Below are 18,200 nucleotides of genomic sequence, written 5' to 3'. Positions count from 1 at the left end.
ATATGTCAGTCATACTTTAATTTCCTTACCTCAAACATTTTTTTTAAATCCACATATCTACCTACCCTTCCATTTTAAAAGTAGAGATTCTTAGAGAATGGGAGGACATGATTGCCAACCATGTTTCTAATGAGGGATTGATATCTGAAATATTTAAGAAACGTATTCAACAGTTAAAAAAGCACATAAATTGATTTTAAAATGAGCAAAGGACGTTAAGAAATACTTTCCTGTAGCGGGAAATATTAAATATGAATCCCACACTACCGCAGGCAAGGCACCAGCGGACAGACCAGCTCGTTCTCAGACCAGCAGACTGGCTGACCTGTTCATAGCCCACAGACTCTCTGCCCACATTCCCAGCACCCGCCCCTGTGGTGAGCTGTCACAAATCCCTGTAACCCGGTAAAGTCAAAACCCTGGAGGCTTGGAATTTATCAGTCAGATTTATATCAGTAAATTCTCACCCCAAAAAATCCATACAATGAACTCACAGCCAATTGATAGTGATATAAACTGCCCACCTAGATAAGACAAATTGTCCAGTAATTTTCCATCCCTTTTAAGATTTTCATAGCTACCTGTGGCTATTTAAAGCCACGAGGAATCTGAACCATCTTTCTCCTCCTCCATCTTCCTTCTTTGAGACTCTCCGCTGACAATTACAACGTCTCTTTACCAGGGACCCTATACCTACCACACTTGGTTTGAACTCAGGAACCCCACAGCTGCCAAACTTGGCTAGGACCCAGAATGGACAAGGGCAACCAAAGAATGGAACACCCATCTAACCAAAGTGAGACCAAATATTTATACCAAGAAACACTCCAGATGCCTAGCTCACAGTGCAAAAACACAACATGAAGAACCAAGATAACACACCCGTTCCAGAAGCCAGAACTGTATTTATAATAAGCCCTGAAAAAGGCAATTCAGCTGAGGCACAGGGCAAGTGTAGCATGAAATAATAAATATGAATCCCGTGCTACCACCGGCAGGGCACCGGTGGACAGACTGGCCTGTTCTCATCCCTACAGACTCTTTGACCCAGAGCTCTGAAATCTCTCCACCTGGCTTGCTAAGTTCCCATGGCGGGTAGCTACATGAAGGAAAACACACACAAACTTAGTTTAGAATCAACAGGTAACACAATCGCTGGGCGCAGAAACTAGCATCCTAATTTGTAACCTATCCTAAGATACAGTGGATCGCGGCACATCTGCCATCTTAACCGGGGGCCTCCACTACCTACATGATGTCCTCCATCATCGCTCTCATCCAAAAGGAAGCATCCTTCTCCGGCCTCCCCTCTTCCTCTCTCCGGCCCGGAAGTCCCACCCACTCCTCACCGATGATTGATCTGCTGAAATCTTTATTTATTAGGGGAAAGGTCTGCCACAGTATCCACCAGAAAACATACAACTGGACAACAGGGATGTGAAAAGCTGTTCAACATCATTAATCCTCAGAAAAATCCAAGTCAAAACCCAAAAGAAATATCACTTCATACCTATTATAATAGCTGTCACCAAAGGGACAAGAATGGCTCCCTGTGTGAGAAAGAAGAAAAAGGAAGTCCTGTGCAATACTGATGGGAAAGTAAACGGTATAGTCATCATGGAAAACAATATAAAGGCTTCTCAAAGTTTTGAAACCAAACTGCCTTACACTCCAGCCATCCTACTTTGGGGTACACATACAGATAAATCAGTATGTTGAAAAACAACTTTCAAACTGAACCCGTATTCATTGAGCATATTCATGACATGGGCAACATTGAATAGTCAGACTTTAGGGATCTAAACACTGTGGCGGTGATATATATTTTAATTAATTTGACTATGGCAGTTATGGAGTAGCACACATTTTGTATAACGCGAATATATCCGATCTTAAGAAATTTAATATTCTGAGTTAATGAAAACCTCCCAGCACTTGATTACAAATTCCTGGCATACAATAAAGTTTTCCTTCTAAGCTGTTGGTATGTAAACCAGTTTTCCTCACTACTGAAAACCTAGGCTGTGTTTTCTGAGAAGTGTGGCTCTGTCTTTACTTAGTCTTGATCATGGAAGATTCAAGTTCAATGCTTACTGAAATGGACTTCCTTGTTGCCTCAGGTCTGAACCGCTTGCTTACCAATGGCTCCTATGAAGCTGCTTTTCCCCTGCATGAGGTATTGTGTCTTCTCTTCTTAGCTCACTTCAATTTCCTGTTACTAAAATTGGCTTCTAGGGCCAGCCTTTAATTTGTTGATAAGGCATACATTCAGAATTGATTTAACTTGTTTAGGAAGTAATTAGGCAGCGTCTACTTGCAACCCTCCATCTCTCCCTCAGCGTCAAATTTATTTCTATCTTTTTATGTAGCTGAAAGAACGCTTAAATCAAGAGTCACCCAGCATGAATTCAGAGAAATGACTTTAAGCTCTAAGTCATGCAATTAAAAAGGCATTGAAAGGAAGCACTAAGGAGGACAAATGTTCCTGAACTGTATAGACGTTGCAATAAATTCAGTTATAGCTGTTCTTCATAAGAATGAGAGCAAGCTATTTTTTACAAAGTATTAGATAAGCAAATGTGATGACTGGAAATTAATAATGCTGGACTCATTATTGTAAGATGTGTAAGTGTTGATAGTGTCTTACTTGCTTAGTACTAAATGGGACGCTAATCAATCATTTGTATTGACTTTTCTAAGTATAACTGTGGTGGCCTTTAACCTGAATTGCCTACTGGATCTTGGATTACTTAACCCAGAATCTGTCCCTGGGTTTACAGCAACATAGTCTTCATGATTATTGAGAAACTGTCATTTTGTAGATGAGGCTGAGCCCTGACTACGAACTGCTATATAGACATATAGACAAACACCACAGCTCTTCCTTTCACACCTGGCCGACCAACATACTTTGTAGGGTGGTCTGACTCTACGTGAATGACAAGCTTCTCCAAAATAGATATTGTTTTGGGCAGGAAAATTTCTTTTCTTGATTTTTAACACCAAGAGGATATCAAAAGTTAAACAGAATTTTTAAAACCATATTTACTAAGAAAACCAAAAGCCGTGTCTGACGACTTAATTCGTGACTTCTCAAGAGACATTGGTTGGATGACCAGCCAAAGCTTTGACACAATGAGAGCCACGAACTCTTGATTCTGGTCACTAATATTCACCCAAAGTGGCTTTCCGTGGTTATTAGCTTGCATTAACTACAAAAGTGTTTCAGTGGGCACTCTTGAAAATGGCTAGTCAGGAGACAGAAGTGCTTGTGCACGGTCAGAGATGAGCAGGCATGAGAGTGTGTAAGGAGATACAACAGTTCAGACCTACAGTGAGCTATGGTCCTCTCCAGGATTTTCATGTCTTGGCACAGTCCTGGCTCTATGGGAAGATAATTCACAGATCTCATTACTGGGCCATCATTCTTTTGTGTTTCAGTTTAACTAGATTGTGGTATTTAGCCTCAAGACAACCTTCAGAGATGGAGTGGAAAGCTATTGTTACCTTTGTTTCATGTTCAAACTGAAAGCAGGGGTTTAGAGAAAGGTTGGCCCTCTGCTAAGTCACACACTGGTTGGTGCCTGAGCTGGCCCTCCTCTAAGTCACACACTAGGTTAGCAGCTGAGCTGAAACAAGCCTGTTTAATCCTTTACACAGTTCTACTGAGGAAGGCTTTCTACACTACTGTGAATTAGTTTCCTTCCTTGTGTTTGTGAAACTGGCGTCATCAGGATGGTCATAGACAGTGCTACGGACTCACTTGTCCATGAAGAGGTTGCATTAGCTTGAATCATTAGGATCCAAAGGTGGTGTCCAGCTTTTTACATTCAAATATTTTCATGTCTGTCAGTCTACATGGCAAGGCTACAGCTATGACCACTTACTAAACCTTATCTTGAGACAAGAAGAGAGCTAATGAACAAGCCTTGGGCATGGCCTGTGAGAGCAGACCATCTATTCTAACCACAGAAGAAAATGTGTCAGGGTGAATATTATGTTTCATGATGGATTAGCAAAGTGGGGCTCAGACTTTAGGAGGTTTGTCCAGTATCCCAGTGAGGAAGCAGCAGAACTGAGCTTGGGTATCAGCTCACCTGCTTCTCCCAAGCACATGGTCTTTTCCTGCTAACCTCAGCAGAAGACAAATCTAAACTAATGGATTGAAACAGAAGTGCTTCTTCCCCTTTCACAAAGAATGAGCCCTTTGTAGCCGCTCTCACCCCTCGGGCTACTCATACCTTAAGACACAGGTATAATTGTCTCCTCATTAGTTGGTATCACTCACCAACAGTGGTGTTTTTATCCCAGGGAAGTTATAGAAGTAAAAACTCCATTAAAACCCATGGAGCGGTAAACCACCGGCATCTACTGTATGAGTGCTGGGCCTCCTGGAGTGTGTGGTACAAGTACCAGCCTTTGGATCTTGTAAGGTGAGTTTGTAACTAACTGTACATAGAAACATGGCAGTGCACAATGGAGGCATTTTGTCTTCTAGGGCAAACGTACCTGAGAGGACACATTCAGCTCTGCTCTAATTTGGCTTTTTCCCAAGAGTAGCCTCTCAGGGGACACTGGCCTTTCTTGGTAAATCTACCCTCATTCTGTTGAGGGTGATGTTTCCTCTAGATGGACCTAAAAGAAGGGCCATGGAAGGGACAGAGTTGATGGCTTAGACCTCCCACAAGACTCCAAGAGGAGTGGGTCACCGTGTAGAGAGGTAATACCAATCAATTGAATATATTAGTGATGATCTAGGATCTTACTTCCCACAGTTGACTCTCTATGACCCAAAAATGCTCTTCTATTCCTAAACTTTCTGCTCACTGATATGACATAATAAGGGAAACTCTCCATAACTGACCCCCTGCAACAGGTCAGTCTATACAGAGGCTAAGTAAAAATGCATGGGCATAGATAGAAAGAGATTTTGTGTTTAGACTTGGGTCCTTTCCTAGAGACATCCCACTGTGTATATGTAAATATTTCAAAATCCAAAATCTACAGATCTGAAAGTTGAAACACTTCTGATGCCAAGCATTTGGGGTAACAACTACTCAATGATTTGTGCAAATAGGACAGATGACATACTGTCATTCTGAAGTGTTTCAAGATTAATTTATTTTAATCTTATGATAATAATCTTTAAAGACTGTTTTAATTTTTAGGTCAAAAAATGAACCAGCTGTTAGCCTACAGTAATTGTGTGTTTATATTTTTGTTATTTTTTTTACTTTCTAGATCTGTACCATGGCAGTATTGTGTACTGACACCTCATTATTTATTTAAAGACTATTCCTTAGGGTCAAGTGAGAACAATCCACCATTATAGATTCTCCGAGAGAGAGAGAGAGAGAGAGAGAGAGAGAGAGAGAGAGAGAGAGAGAGAGAGAGAGAGAGCCATATCTAATTCCTTAGGCTAGCCAGACATGTTTTGTTTACCTCTGGACCCTTCAAAAATGGTAACCATAAAATAAAAATAAATAAATAAAATTGAACTCAGGAGGGAATAACAAAAAAAAATCTCACTTTATATTCTGTCCTCCCACAATTGTCCTTCTAACCATAGCCATTGCTACATGTCTACCACATGTATACTCGGCACAGACCAAGATATTGATGAACTACATCCCCTTCCTTGAGGGTACCAAATAATACAGATGACCCAAGTAAGAAAAATATATTTCCCCAGACAGGTTTTCCTTTGATCAAATGTAGTCTGTGATAAACAAGGGGGCAGAGGAGGGAACAAAAACAAATGTCTTTCGGTCTCTGCCCCTTTTTGTAATAGAATTACACTGAGGAGAAGTGACAGAGCATTGCTCGTGCAAACCATCCCCATCAAAACAACAGTCTGACTGGGATTTTGTAGTTAGCCCAGAGTCCTTGGAGTTGAGAAACTTGGTTTCCTACGACAGGGCCTGAGTGGTATTGGAAACGCCTAGAGAAAATGACTAAACCGTGAATGATTAGATATAAACGAATGAGAGAATTTATAAAATGTATAATAGTTCAGATGAATGGAAAGACTAAATGTGGGTCAGCATTTACACAGAAGTGTCTGTAGAACAGAGACCTGGCAGAGTAGAGTGTTGGCCCTGACTTGGTCTACCAAGACTTGAGTAGAATGAGTTGTAGAGCATTTAATGAACTTATATCTTAAATTCTTCTTGTCCTGTAGATAATACATTCTCTTTATCTCTTGAATCTGACCATATCTTCACACCCCATTGCCTCTCATGCTGCTTAAAGCTGCCTTTGCTCATTATCTGGTTGGTGGCAATGACAGTAGCCCTTTACCTGGCTCCCTTTTCCACTTTGACTCCTTCCAATCCATTCTGTAGTCTCAGAATAAGGTGTATAACTATGTCCCTTTAGGGGCAGGGTAATCATACTCCCCTAGTACAAAGTAATATGGGGGAAAGTTCATCTCAGAGCTTTGAGTTGACCAGATAGATGTTTCTTTCCTTGGCTCCCCATATCTGTCTTACCTGGAAAACCACGTACTAAGTGACATAAATGGGCAAAGTGTTATAATGCTGAACTTCACACGTCACTGTAGTTTCAAGGCTTTTGTGTCCCAAACAGGCGGTATTTTGGAGAGAAGATTGGACTGTATTTTGCCTGGCTGGGATGGTACACAGGCATGCTCTTCCCGGCAGCCTTCATTGGCTTGTTTGTCTTCTTGTACGGAGTCACCACTCTGGATCACTGCCAAGTCAGGTATGGGGAACTTATGGGTGATTCCATTTCTTCTCAATATTTGGAGATGACGGTTTACATTTTGGTGGTGTTCATGACCTAAATATATATGTGTGTGTGTGTGTATATATATATATATATATATATATATATATATATATATATATATATATATATATATATATATATATATATATATATATATATATATATATATATATATATATATATATATATTTCCACTACTTTCTCATTCTCTGTTGACCAATCTAAAAGGTCCTCTAGTTTCTTGTAGCTCCTCGTAGCTCCTGTCTTTTGCTGCCATGGAAGCCAAAGTTAACAATTCCAGACAGATTTGTGAGCAAGCATCCATCCATGGAACAACTCATTTCCACTCAGTGACTGCACATTGTTTTTCTGAGTTTTTCTCCATCTTAAAACTGGTACTGCTGCTGCTGGTGCAGAATAATAGCTAGCAATCCTTTTCCATGGATTCTGTGTTTCCACACAGAACCTCTGTACCTAAGCCACAAATACCCTTCAACAAATTACTAATGCCTACAGAAGGGTCAATCTCTAGATGGAAATCAACCTGTTAGTTTCCTCATCAAAATATGGTTTCAAATATTCATAGAGATCTTATTGCAAAGCTGGACTGCAGAGCAACAATAACTTTTCTTTAATGAGTGACTTTGCCTCTTGCCTACATTTTTGTTTTACTATTTTGAGATATTTTTAATAATATTTAGGTTTTCCTCAAGGATTAACATTTTTTAGCTATTCCTCTAATTTATTGATTTTATCATGTGTATAGATGAAGGTGGGCATTCATTTATTTCCCCAAGTTTAATTTACTAATATGTAAATAAAGCTTTATAAATAAGATTTATCAAGATATTAATGCATGCAGTGGTTGTCTACACTAATATCAGAAAAGACTGAAAAGCTTCTGGGGGCATACGATATTGGTTTTAATTGTCAGTTGGACACTAGAATTACTTCAGAAGAAGAATCTAAATACATTCTGCCTCATCAAGAGGAAGCCCTTCTCTATTCTCATTTTCAGTAAAGAAGTCTGCCAAGCAACAGATATCATCATGTGTCCTGTGTGTGACAAGTACTGTCCATTCATGAGGTTATCAGACAGCTGCGTCTATGCCAAGGTAATTCTATGCAGGCATCATTTTGGGTGAGGTAGAATTTACCATAAGCTTTCCTGAGAGACACTGGGTAAATATAGTCCTCTGATATTTCCCATGTTTGAATCTCAGGTTGTATTGTAAGACAGAGACATCAATATTCAGCATTCCATGAAAATATATTTTTGAATGTGATATATCTAAAACATGTGTCTCCAGGCATCATCACAAGGCAAAACATGATGGCCTGGTTCAAAGAACATAGCTGTTGGAGTCAGAGGAAGTTCAGTTTACATTTTTGTTGTTATTGAATGATGTAGTAGTAAATAGTGAAATGCTACTCTATGCTCCTGGTGGGGCACGGGACTCAGTACTCACCCAAGAAGCTCTGGATACAGAGAGCAAGAGAGAGGGGGAGAGAGAGAGAGAGAGAGAGAGAGAGAGAGAGAGAGAGAGAGAGAGAGAGAGAGAGAGAGAGAGATTAAACATATTTTTAGTATGTTTTACTATCTCAATGACTGGGCCAGTCCTGAACCTCCACATGGCTAACACATCCCCCTCCAATATTTCTGAGTTAATCTATCTTTTATCTCTGCTACCCCAGGCTCAGTCAGGGGAGTGGCCCCTGGGGCCACTGTCCTGACTCCTATATGTCATCAGGCTCTTAAGTCTGATCTCTCTGCTTTCCTCTCATGGAGATTCTGCCCTTTCTCTCCTCTGTGTTTCTTGCCCAGGAATTCTAAACATCCCACCTCTGTCCCCCTGCCCAGCCATTGGCCATTGGCTCTTTATTGACCCGTCAAAAACCCAACTGTTGGCAAGGACCTACAGTAGTGTGAATTCCCATGTAAGCACAAATCAAACCCCCTTTTGTCCAATAAAAAGGCTCTTTTCTCTCAGATATAAATTGAGCACAACCATAATAATTAGGTAAATTATAAAGTATGGTATATAATTAACATCTAGTCTATCATATTTGCCAATTTACATAAAGTACTCAAACACATATCATGACTTAAAGAGTTTACAATTCTCTACCTAAACCATCCTTTCAAAACTATTTCATATTCCTCAATGCTAAACAACTTAAGTTTGGTTATGAGGTTATAATTAGTCTTTAACCCTATCAGAAATCCTAGAACAAATTAAATATTACCTGAATATATAGGAAGCACAAAAACATAGTTTCCAAAACTTAACTGAACTGTAGAGATGGCTGACTACTTGGACAGTCCCCTATCCTCAAAACGTTGGAGCATCTGTCTTCAGTCTTCTGGCCCAGGATCATCTGCCAGACCTTAAATGAAGTAGGAACTATGAAGGACTAGTTTACTCTGTCTTGGAAGAGCTAAGTTGTCAACTATCCTGCATCATATGTCCTTTCTTGGACAATGTTTTTAGACTGTAGATGAATTAGGGCAATTTTTGTCCAGTGGTTACCTTGCCATAACTGGAACAAATCTATAGGGAGGTTTGGATGCTCAATTTCTTCTTTGAACTGTAAGGGGGTACTGTGAGGAGCAGACAAGTCTCTAGTCAGATAATCTTTGATAATGAATCTATACAAAATGTTATTTTCTGTGGATTTCTGATGTTTTTGAGGACTATCTATGTAAAGTGTATCTGAACTGTTAAACCTTGATTGCTCTTAGCTATTTCTATTAGAATAGTGTAGAAAGCACATAACCATGAGTTTACTATCTGGTTCTTAACTTGCCTTACTTAATCATCCTAAACAGTTTGTAATAGCAGTTATTGGAAGGACTGGGTCTAAGCCTTGTATTCCTAAATGAGTTGCATAGGCACAATGCCTATCTAAGAGCAACAATATTAATTTCAAATTTTGTATCAATATAAGAAATTTATACCAATGAAAACCTTAAGTCTGCATCAATCTATAAATTTTGTACCAATGTAAAATTATAACTCAAATATGTATCAATTATAAACATTTTACCAATATAAGATTGCACCTTATAATGCTATGCCTAAGAACAAATTTAGTAAACCATCCCATCTATTTCCTCCCTGTTCAAAATTATGACCATTTCCAAGTTATCTCCTAAAATGACAACTTATCTATAATTTATAAAATAACCATAACCATACATCCAAACCCAAGGGATCCACAACTTCTTGCTGAATAGGGGTAATGAAAATTTTTAAGTGGCAGGGAGGGGTAGGAAAATTAGAAAACTTGGTTATACTTAAGAAAGCTAGCTTTAGTATCTGTTATCCAGTCTTTGAATGCTTAGGAGGCCCAGGGCTTGGCTGGAGTTCTGGCGGGATTGGTCTGAAAGGCTGGATAAACTGAGTCTATCTTTACATCAGGAAGCATATGGCATCTGTAGTCAGGGAGTGTGGGAGGATGAATCCTGTGTTTAGCTGACTTCCAACTTTTTATACAATCCAAGCCCAAGCCTAGGGAATGGTGCTGCCCACTTTAAGAGTGGAACTTTCCACATTAATTAACTCAGTCAAGATAAATCCTCACCGGCATGGCCAGAGCTTGTGATTCTAGACCCTGTCAAGTTGACCGCTCAGTTATTATCCATCACAGATGCATAGGTTTTGCCAGACTGATAAAGTGATTAACGGTAGGGAAGATGGCTGAAACCTCTGCTTTAGAAATTCCATGACTAATCCAGGAACCTAGATATTCATGCATTATTTTTGGAGACCTTTGCCATATGCATGTTCTGATTTTGACTCTACTCTCTATCACTTGTTTGTCAAGAATAAGTTATCTAAGTTCTCTGACCCTAAGATTCTTTTCATCTACAAAATGGACATGGCACAACCTGTCCCAAATTCTCAGTAAATGACAGTTATGGATTTTTGGCTTTTCTTTATCATTATTGTCAATCATCAAATCCAGGTCAACTACCTGCCTGTTGACCTTGAATAGGTACTGCCTTTCTGGGACTAAGTTTCTTGTTCCTAAATGTATTCAGGGCTGGACTTCTCCAACCTACTCCATGACACATCCTGATAGCTGAATAATTCTGATTATTATCATATGCTATCCCATCCCTGTTTTTTACAGTATATCTCATTTTAACAAAATATTAGATACATTCATCAAATTCCTCGAGGATGTTTTAGACTTCAAGGCAGCGTCATATGCAAACAAAACCTAGAGTTCAGGTTAATGAAGTCTTCCTCCTAAGATCCACTGCCTAGATTTGCCTAGATTCCAGATATAAAAGGGGTTGGCAGATTTTATCAAACATCTGTGATTACTGCAGCCTGGATCTAGCTAATTACTCCGTTGGCTTGCTTTGTTCTCTTAGGACAAGAGAACATTTGATAGGCAGCCCATAACCCGCCCATCCATAATGGCTACAGCACTTGCAGGTGGCGGGTCCTGTGGGCAGAGCCCATGCTGTAGCACTCAGCAGTGAGTCTAAAAGGAGGTGGACTCTGAATATATGTCACAAGAGTCCAAAAAAAGCACAAAGTGTCTCTCCTTATCTTTAAATGACACAAAGATCAGGACATAAGGACAAATTAAGCAGGGCAACCTTGAGAAATGTACGGTTTTGAGTCAAGAATTTGTCAGTAAAGCGATTTTACTAAAAAGCCATGAGAAAATTTATGTTTTAGAGACCTGCATTCAGAAAGCATCACATTTTTGTTGCTGTGAGGGTTTTTATCTGGTTTAGTTTTTCAGTTTGGTGTTCTCTGCATTTTACTGCCTATGAAAAGATTTCTAAAGCAAAGAGGAAATCCTTGATAAGTCCTTAAATTAACCATCATGAATAGTTCGGAGTATTCAGATTTCATAGGGGCTTCTATTGGCACTAATTCTACCAAAAATTTAGAATAATCCTAATTTTGACATTATTTCCATAATTGCTGGACCGCTTGTGTTATTTCTAACCTGCATATCAATTTCGAGGCAGGTGTTATTATCCTCATCTTACTCACAAGTGTAAAACCTACTCATTCTTACTCACGAGACAGTAATCCTGGTAGACACGAGCCTTGGTTTACTCAATTAAACCCAACTTCTTTACCACCAGGCCCAACTGAGCTGTATGATGTTTAGACTCTGAATTTTGTCTTTGGTCTTCCCTAAAATCTTCAGACCAAAGTCAAGAATAACAGAACCAGAGTTCTACAGGATTCCTTTAGAAGCACTTATTAGAAATGTCAAGAGTGAGTGTGTGGGACTTGTCTGTACAGCAACCCTGGAAAACAGATAATGGATTATCAGACAGCCACTGCTCTGCTCATCCCTGGCATGCGTGAGAGTCTGAAGCCTACCACCAAGTAGTTTAAGCAAGGAGAGACTGACAAGATTATATTTTTTCTGCAAAAACAAAACAAAAAAAACAAAAAACAAAAAACAAAAAACGAACAACAACAACAAAAAGATCAGGAGGTAGCTCCAAGCCTAGAACTAGCCATCCAGTGTCTCTCCCCAACACATGCACATGATATCATCCTGTGGACAGGTTTGTTTCCTATTCCGGGAAAATGGTTGCATCTCCAGGCAACCTTAAGAATACGTTTTATTCTCATTTTAAATTCTTGGTCTTCGGACTAGGGATAAAACTCAATGGCAGGGCATTTGCCTGTAGGAGGCTCTGGGTTTCATCCCCATCATAAAAAATTTGCCTCAAATTTTGATTTGTTGTTCTGGAGTCTGTACTCCTTTAGAGAGTATATGTTGGACCTGAGAGATGGCTAAGCAGTAACACATTTGCCATGCAAGTCCAAGAACCAGAGCGCAGATCCCTAGTACTCACATAAAACCCAGGCAGGTGCAGTAGCTTGCCTATAATCCCAGAATACCAGAGGCAGAAAGGGAACCCCTTAAGCAAGCTGACTACATTAGCTGAGTCAGCAAGTGCTGGGTTTGACTGAAAGACCCTGCCTCAACATATAAGATGGAGAACAGCCAAGGAAGACTCCTAACATTAACCTTAGGCCTTCACACATACAATAAGTGCTCAGTCATACTCATATGCATGCCCACACACACATGTACCCCACATAGATCAGTTTGATACCGCCACCAACCTCCTCGGAGCATCTTGAGGTCTTTGTTCTTGTGTTTTATCAATATCTGGAGTCTATTCTCTTGCTTTTCTTTGGTGGGAGCTGGCCAAGGGCCAAGGTAAGCTAAATTACCAGTTTTCTAGGAACTAAAAGTTCCCATTTTCTTACTTCTTCTGATTCACACTGATAACAGCAGTGGAAGGCTGTCTCTTCACATGCTTACATATCCTGTCCTAAGGCAGTACTCTGCTGGGCCCTATTGATCCATGTACTCCTAGGAAATAGCATGAGAGACATCTGCTGTGTGGGTGGGAATGATCTAGGCAAATCAAAATGACAGCCACAATTTAATCAAGAACCTACCCTCATGCTACAGACTATTACACTCACCAGATATCACGATGAGGATCCTGAATGCACCATGTACTAGAGCTCTCAGAATTTTATGATACTAGGTAACCAATTCCTTCTGGCATATGATTTGGCACTTGTGTTACATTTAGTGTTTGAAAGCTGCCCGTCTCTCCTACGTTAAAGGAAAGAAAAAAGCAGAAACTTTTGGAATAAAACAAAATAAGGCAAGAAAACGCCTGTTTATGCTGGGCATATTCTCCAAGGACAGTAAAGTATACTTTTCTAGGGAAACATAAAATGCCCTAAAGGCTATGCTTTATGAAACTATCAGTCATCAATTGGTCATGGACTTTGGTGTGATTCAGATCTTAAGTGGAAAATGAGCTTGGCTGTTTTGCAATAAGGTATCACTAACATCTTTGAGTTGTGTGGAATGCGCAAACATAGTGGTTACATGAGGCTTTAATGAATGTAAGAGTGGATTTGATAATGGTTTCTTGCCTCTTGTGTTCAGAATGCTAAAATGCAGAGTAGCCCACAAAACATTTGCTCAAAACAACAGGCACAAACTAGCTCTATTTTTGAAGTAAATAAATGAGACACTAGAAACCATGTTTGGGGAATTCTGAGCCTGTAAACCAGCAACAAAGCACCTTCCTAGTCCTAAATATAGTTATATCCATATCCATATAGATGTATAAGGGTTTTTATGGTTCACAAGTGGAATTCTTAGTAGCCCTATTGGGGCTACTAACAAATGTTCAACTGTGTGATCCCAGTATAAAGGGAATAAACTCTTTTTGCCACATCTGAATTTCATAGTCAGAAGACGGCCCCCTTCTTACTCATTGTCAAGGGGAATATTCACCAAAGAATCCTTAAAATCCTTAAATCACCATAACTACTTTCATGCAGCTTTAAAAATAGCAGTTAAAATGTTGTTTGTGAGAAGTTAACTGAACTGATTCTGCTATTCCCAGGTGACCCACCTTTTTGACAACGGGGCTACTGTGTTCTTTGCTGTGTTCATGGCAGTCTGGGGTAAGTGAATAACAGTCATAAAGCTTGACTTCCCCCTCATCTACCCTCTACCATGTTTCTTTAAAGCCTAGATGTCAACGGAGAAAGCTTGAGTAAATTCAGTTGGGTTTCCTGTTGGCAATGAGCAGGTCACTAATTAACTTGATTTACATTTAAAGTGATAATATACAAGAGGATGTCTGATATTTTCCTCTAAAACCTTTGACAGCTTCATCAATTTCCTTGAAATTATCCTCTATCTCTGGCTCTCAGAATCCTTCTGTGGCTGATAGACACCAAAGATGCTGGCATCTGTAGCCTCTCTATGAACAGTCTGATTCCTACAGGAGTTCTGCCTTCTCTGGTGGTGGAATATGTGACAATTTCTCGCTCTTTTGCTACCTTTAAATCCTCAATACATTTGTATCCCAGAGCAGGAGGAGGAGGAGGAGGAGGAGGAGGAGGAGGAGAGGAAGAAGAATAACTAGGTCAATGAGAGTTTTGGCTACAGGACTGATATCAAGATCAAAAATAATACATATCTTGCTTCCCTAGAACATATAAGTGTCATAATCAGGAAGTGTAATAAGGAACCAATGCTTAAGTTTTGCCATTGTTACAAATTAAATTACTTTGGAAAATGTACTTATTTCTTAAATCAGTAGTACCTAATTCTGTCTGGTGCCAGCCACATATAGAATGGAACTAGTGCCAGGCATGCAGGTGGAAATTAGAAGAACTAACTCACAACCAGGGATAGAGATACCATGAGCATCCTTACCCAGCATCCCCAAAAGCTAGCTCTTCCCTGAATGCTAATCTACTATGTAATGTACAGTGGTGTCATTCAGGAAGAGTTAAATACAAACCTTCCACACCCACTTTAATATTTCTCCAATTTCTAATACCCATTGATAAATCTTTTGAGTGAGCTGTCTTTCTCCCCACAATTTAACCACTGAAGTTATATTAAAGTGAAATTTGGTTCAGCGTTCTTTGTCTTGAAAGTGAAATCTCTTGCCTCTTTCCCAATAATGCTATTGTAAAAGAGGTTGTTTTTGTCGGTGGTGGTAATGGGTTTTTTGCAAGTTATCCAATCCCGTGAATGACATGTTTTATCAATGGTCCCTTTGCCAAGATTAAGCTGGTTGATGGTAGAGCCTGGAATTGAGAAGAGTCTAAGATTACAAGTGAGTAGACTAGAGACAATACTTTACAATATATGTAGTATGAGTCTGATAGATTTTCTATAAGACACTGGGCACACAGGAATATTTTGGAGTCTCTCTTGGCAAAGCAAACCTTGGACAATTCACCCTCTCAATTGCTTCATCTTGATTGACAACTTATTGCTTAAATCCTATGTTCTTCCCAGAAATGCTCTAGTCTGAGGGCCAGACCCTGTCATCTCAAGTGCTCCTTTGCAGAAAGAGATGTGTCTTTTACAGTGATCTAGGATATCCAAAAAATAATAACAGTTATACTAGTATTATATGTTTATTGCCACAGACTGTCCTAATCACTATACATACCTTCTCTAATTTAATCTCCACCACAACCTCCAAGGAAACTGCTATCACTGTGCTCGTGTAATAGCCAAGAAAATGGAAGAAGCCAGCATATAGCTAAGCGGGCAGTTAATGGGAGCAGTCACAGCTCTTCAGCTACCAAATAGACGTGGGTATTGTTTGTAAGCAGTTGTTTCAGCTCTGGCGATCCCAGCCTCCAGATAACAAGCTGTCATACTCACCGTGAACCTAGCTCTGGCTGCTTTGGGATGGCGATGTTTTGCAGAAGCCCTTCAGCTCGAATGGAGCTCAGTCTAATCCTGTCAGGATCATATCTTGCAATTGACAAGTTATAGCATTTATGAAAACAGATGCTCCCTGTTTTCAGAGTAATTGCTAGACACGATCTGATGAGAGCTGATGAGAGCAGAGTGATTTGCAAGGGCTCTGGGTGAATGTGCTGTTCCTTAGCTTTGCTTTGCGTCACCAGCAGAACAATAAACTCTCCATTTGGAGCCAGTCTGTAACACTGCCCCCTACCCTGCCTTGCATGTTAGTTCTGCTCATGTCTCCATGTGTACTGCAGTAGGGTTGGCTCCATGAGGGTCTTTAAGTTACAGCATGAACCCAGGACTCTGGACGAAAGGTGCAATATGGCCCTTTCCTCTATGCTCCTGTCTATTCACAAGAAGTTGAGGGACAGAAAAATTGCAGGCTAAATTAGCGTCTCTCCCTAGAGAGAAAAAAAGCAAATCATTAGAGAAGTAAATGCTAGCCGAGACCCATCATGAAGTAGCTTCTGATCTTGATTGTTAAGTCCTCCTTTTTCTTTAATTTTTTTCAACTCTCACTGCTGCTTTTAAAAACTAACCGCCAGCAAACAACAAAATGAGACATTATAGGCCCTCCAGTCTAAATAATAACGTAGTGGATATTTTACTGTAAATTGAAAGGTTTTGTACAATTCTGTAAGGAATTAGCAAAGGGAACCTGCCTCTTTTTAAATTACTATTAGAATAATTGACCTTTTGTTTCTGATGCCTAAGTTCATCTTTTGTAATCTTATCTACATGTCCAACAAAAATGACATTGTCAAACAATTGTGCCCTGTTCCAGAGCCATTTCAAAGCCTCCTCCATAAGGGCTCATCGATTAAGATCTTGGTGTTAATTCTGTACAAATGTATTTTATCATAATACATATATGTATATGTGCTATGCAACTTCTCTCGAAATGTGTGCAAAATGCAACTTTAGGACTGACTTTGAGTAGTCAATGCTCAGATGACTTAGTGTCAGTAGATAGGTATCTATGGTGATTTAATCACTCTTTCCACCCCCATGACGTACTATGACGTATGATCATTTTATGTTCTACATCATGCACTTTAACTGTGGGCTTGGGACCACAGAACTCATATGGCCCTTATTGTAGGCCTTGCTGTCCCTTTGTGCATTAGTTTCCCCATTTTAAAAGCAGACAATGGGGGCTGGAGAGATTGCTCAGTGGTTTGCACTCTGTACTTGTTAAGGTTTATATCTGTAAAAATAAAACAACTAGCCAGAACTTCTCTGAAAATGAATCCTTCTGGCTCTTGTTTAAGTAACTCTTAAAAAAAAAAAAAAAAAGATCTTGGTGTTAGCAGAATGTACACTCCTTGCCACCATTCACTGGGTGGTGTTGTATGATACTATCCTCGGACAGATGTCACCTAACATCTACTCGCCCAGGGAGGAAACTGATGATAGACCAAAGAACAGATACCACCAAAGTCCAGTTTGGTGAATCATGAGTTTTATAAAGTTTACTTACAGAAACATGGATGGGGGTTACTCAAAGAACAGAAATGACTCAAAACTGCATTGCCAAAGTTCACCTCAGCATAACAGCTCCTAAGGTCTAGGAACCAGGACCATAATGTGCAACCTGAAGGTGGCTGAACAGGTTGAAGAGTGTCCTTTGCAGACATAGTTCAGTTGGCCTAAGGTTTTTTCCAGACAACTTGGCTGTCATGACTTCCAAGCAATTTCTCTAGACTTAGCATTGTCTAGATAGCTTGTCCTCTCTGAAGTGTCTTTCTGGCTATATGTTTGGAGTAGAAGAGATCTAGTGAATCCAGTCATTTTCAGGAACTTCCTGAAGCTATTTTGAATTGTTGACTTCCTGTATTTCCCTAAACAGCAGTTCTCAGCCTATGAGTTATGACCCCTTTGCGTTACAAACAACCCTTTCATAGGGACCACCTAAGACCACTAGAATATACACATATTTACATTATTATTCATAACCATAGCAAATTATAGTTATGAAGTAGCAGCAAAAATAATTTTGTGGTTGGGAGTCACCACAACATGAGGAACTGTATTAAAAGGTCAGGTAGCAGCGTTAGGAAAGAACTGCTGCAGTAGGATGGAATGTTTCACATTCCCTTGGGACATCCTATTGTGTTTCACCTCTATGTAAACAGGAT

At 39.7% G+C, this 18,200-nt stretch overlaps 1 protein-coding gene across 4 annotated transcripts in view; it reads left to right on the top strand.

The window, feature by feature from the left end:
* Ano4 (anoctamin 4) overlaps positions 1 to 18,200 on the top strand; it is a 398,260-nt gene that overhangs the window by 325,150 nt on the left and 54,910 nt on the right. For all 4 annotated transcript variants that reach the window (XM_032911022.1, XM_032911030.1, XM_032911017.1 and 1 more), the window contains 5 exons: positions 2,121 to 2,176; positions 4,312 to 4,433; positions 6,589 to 6,723; positions 7,769 to 7,865; positions 14,183 to 14,243. In XM_032911022.1, coding sequence (XP_032766913.1) covers positions 2,121 to 2,176; positions 4,312 to 4,433; positions 6,589 to 6,723; positions 7,769 to 7,865; positions 14,183 to 14,243 — 471 coding nt within the window. The remainder of the gene's footprint in view (positions 1 to 2,120; positions 2,177 to 4,311; positions 4,434 to 6,588; positions 6,724 to 7,768; positions 7,866 to 14,182; positions 14,244 to 18,200) is intronic.

The sequence above is a fragment of the Rattus rattus genome, chromosome 1 (assembly GCF_011064425.1).
Source record: "Rattus rattus isolate New Zealand chromosome 1, Rrattus_CSIRO_v1, whole genome shotgun sequence".
Taxonomy (NCBI): Eukaryota; Metazoa; Chordata; class Mammalia; order Rodentia; family Muridae; genus Rattus; species Rattus rattus.
Note: the sequence above shows the minus strand (reverse complement) of the source record. Positions and strands in the feature narration are given on the sequence as shown.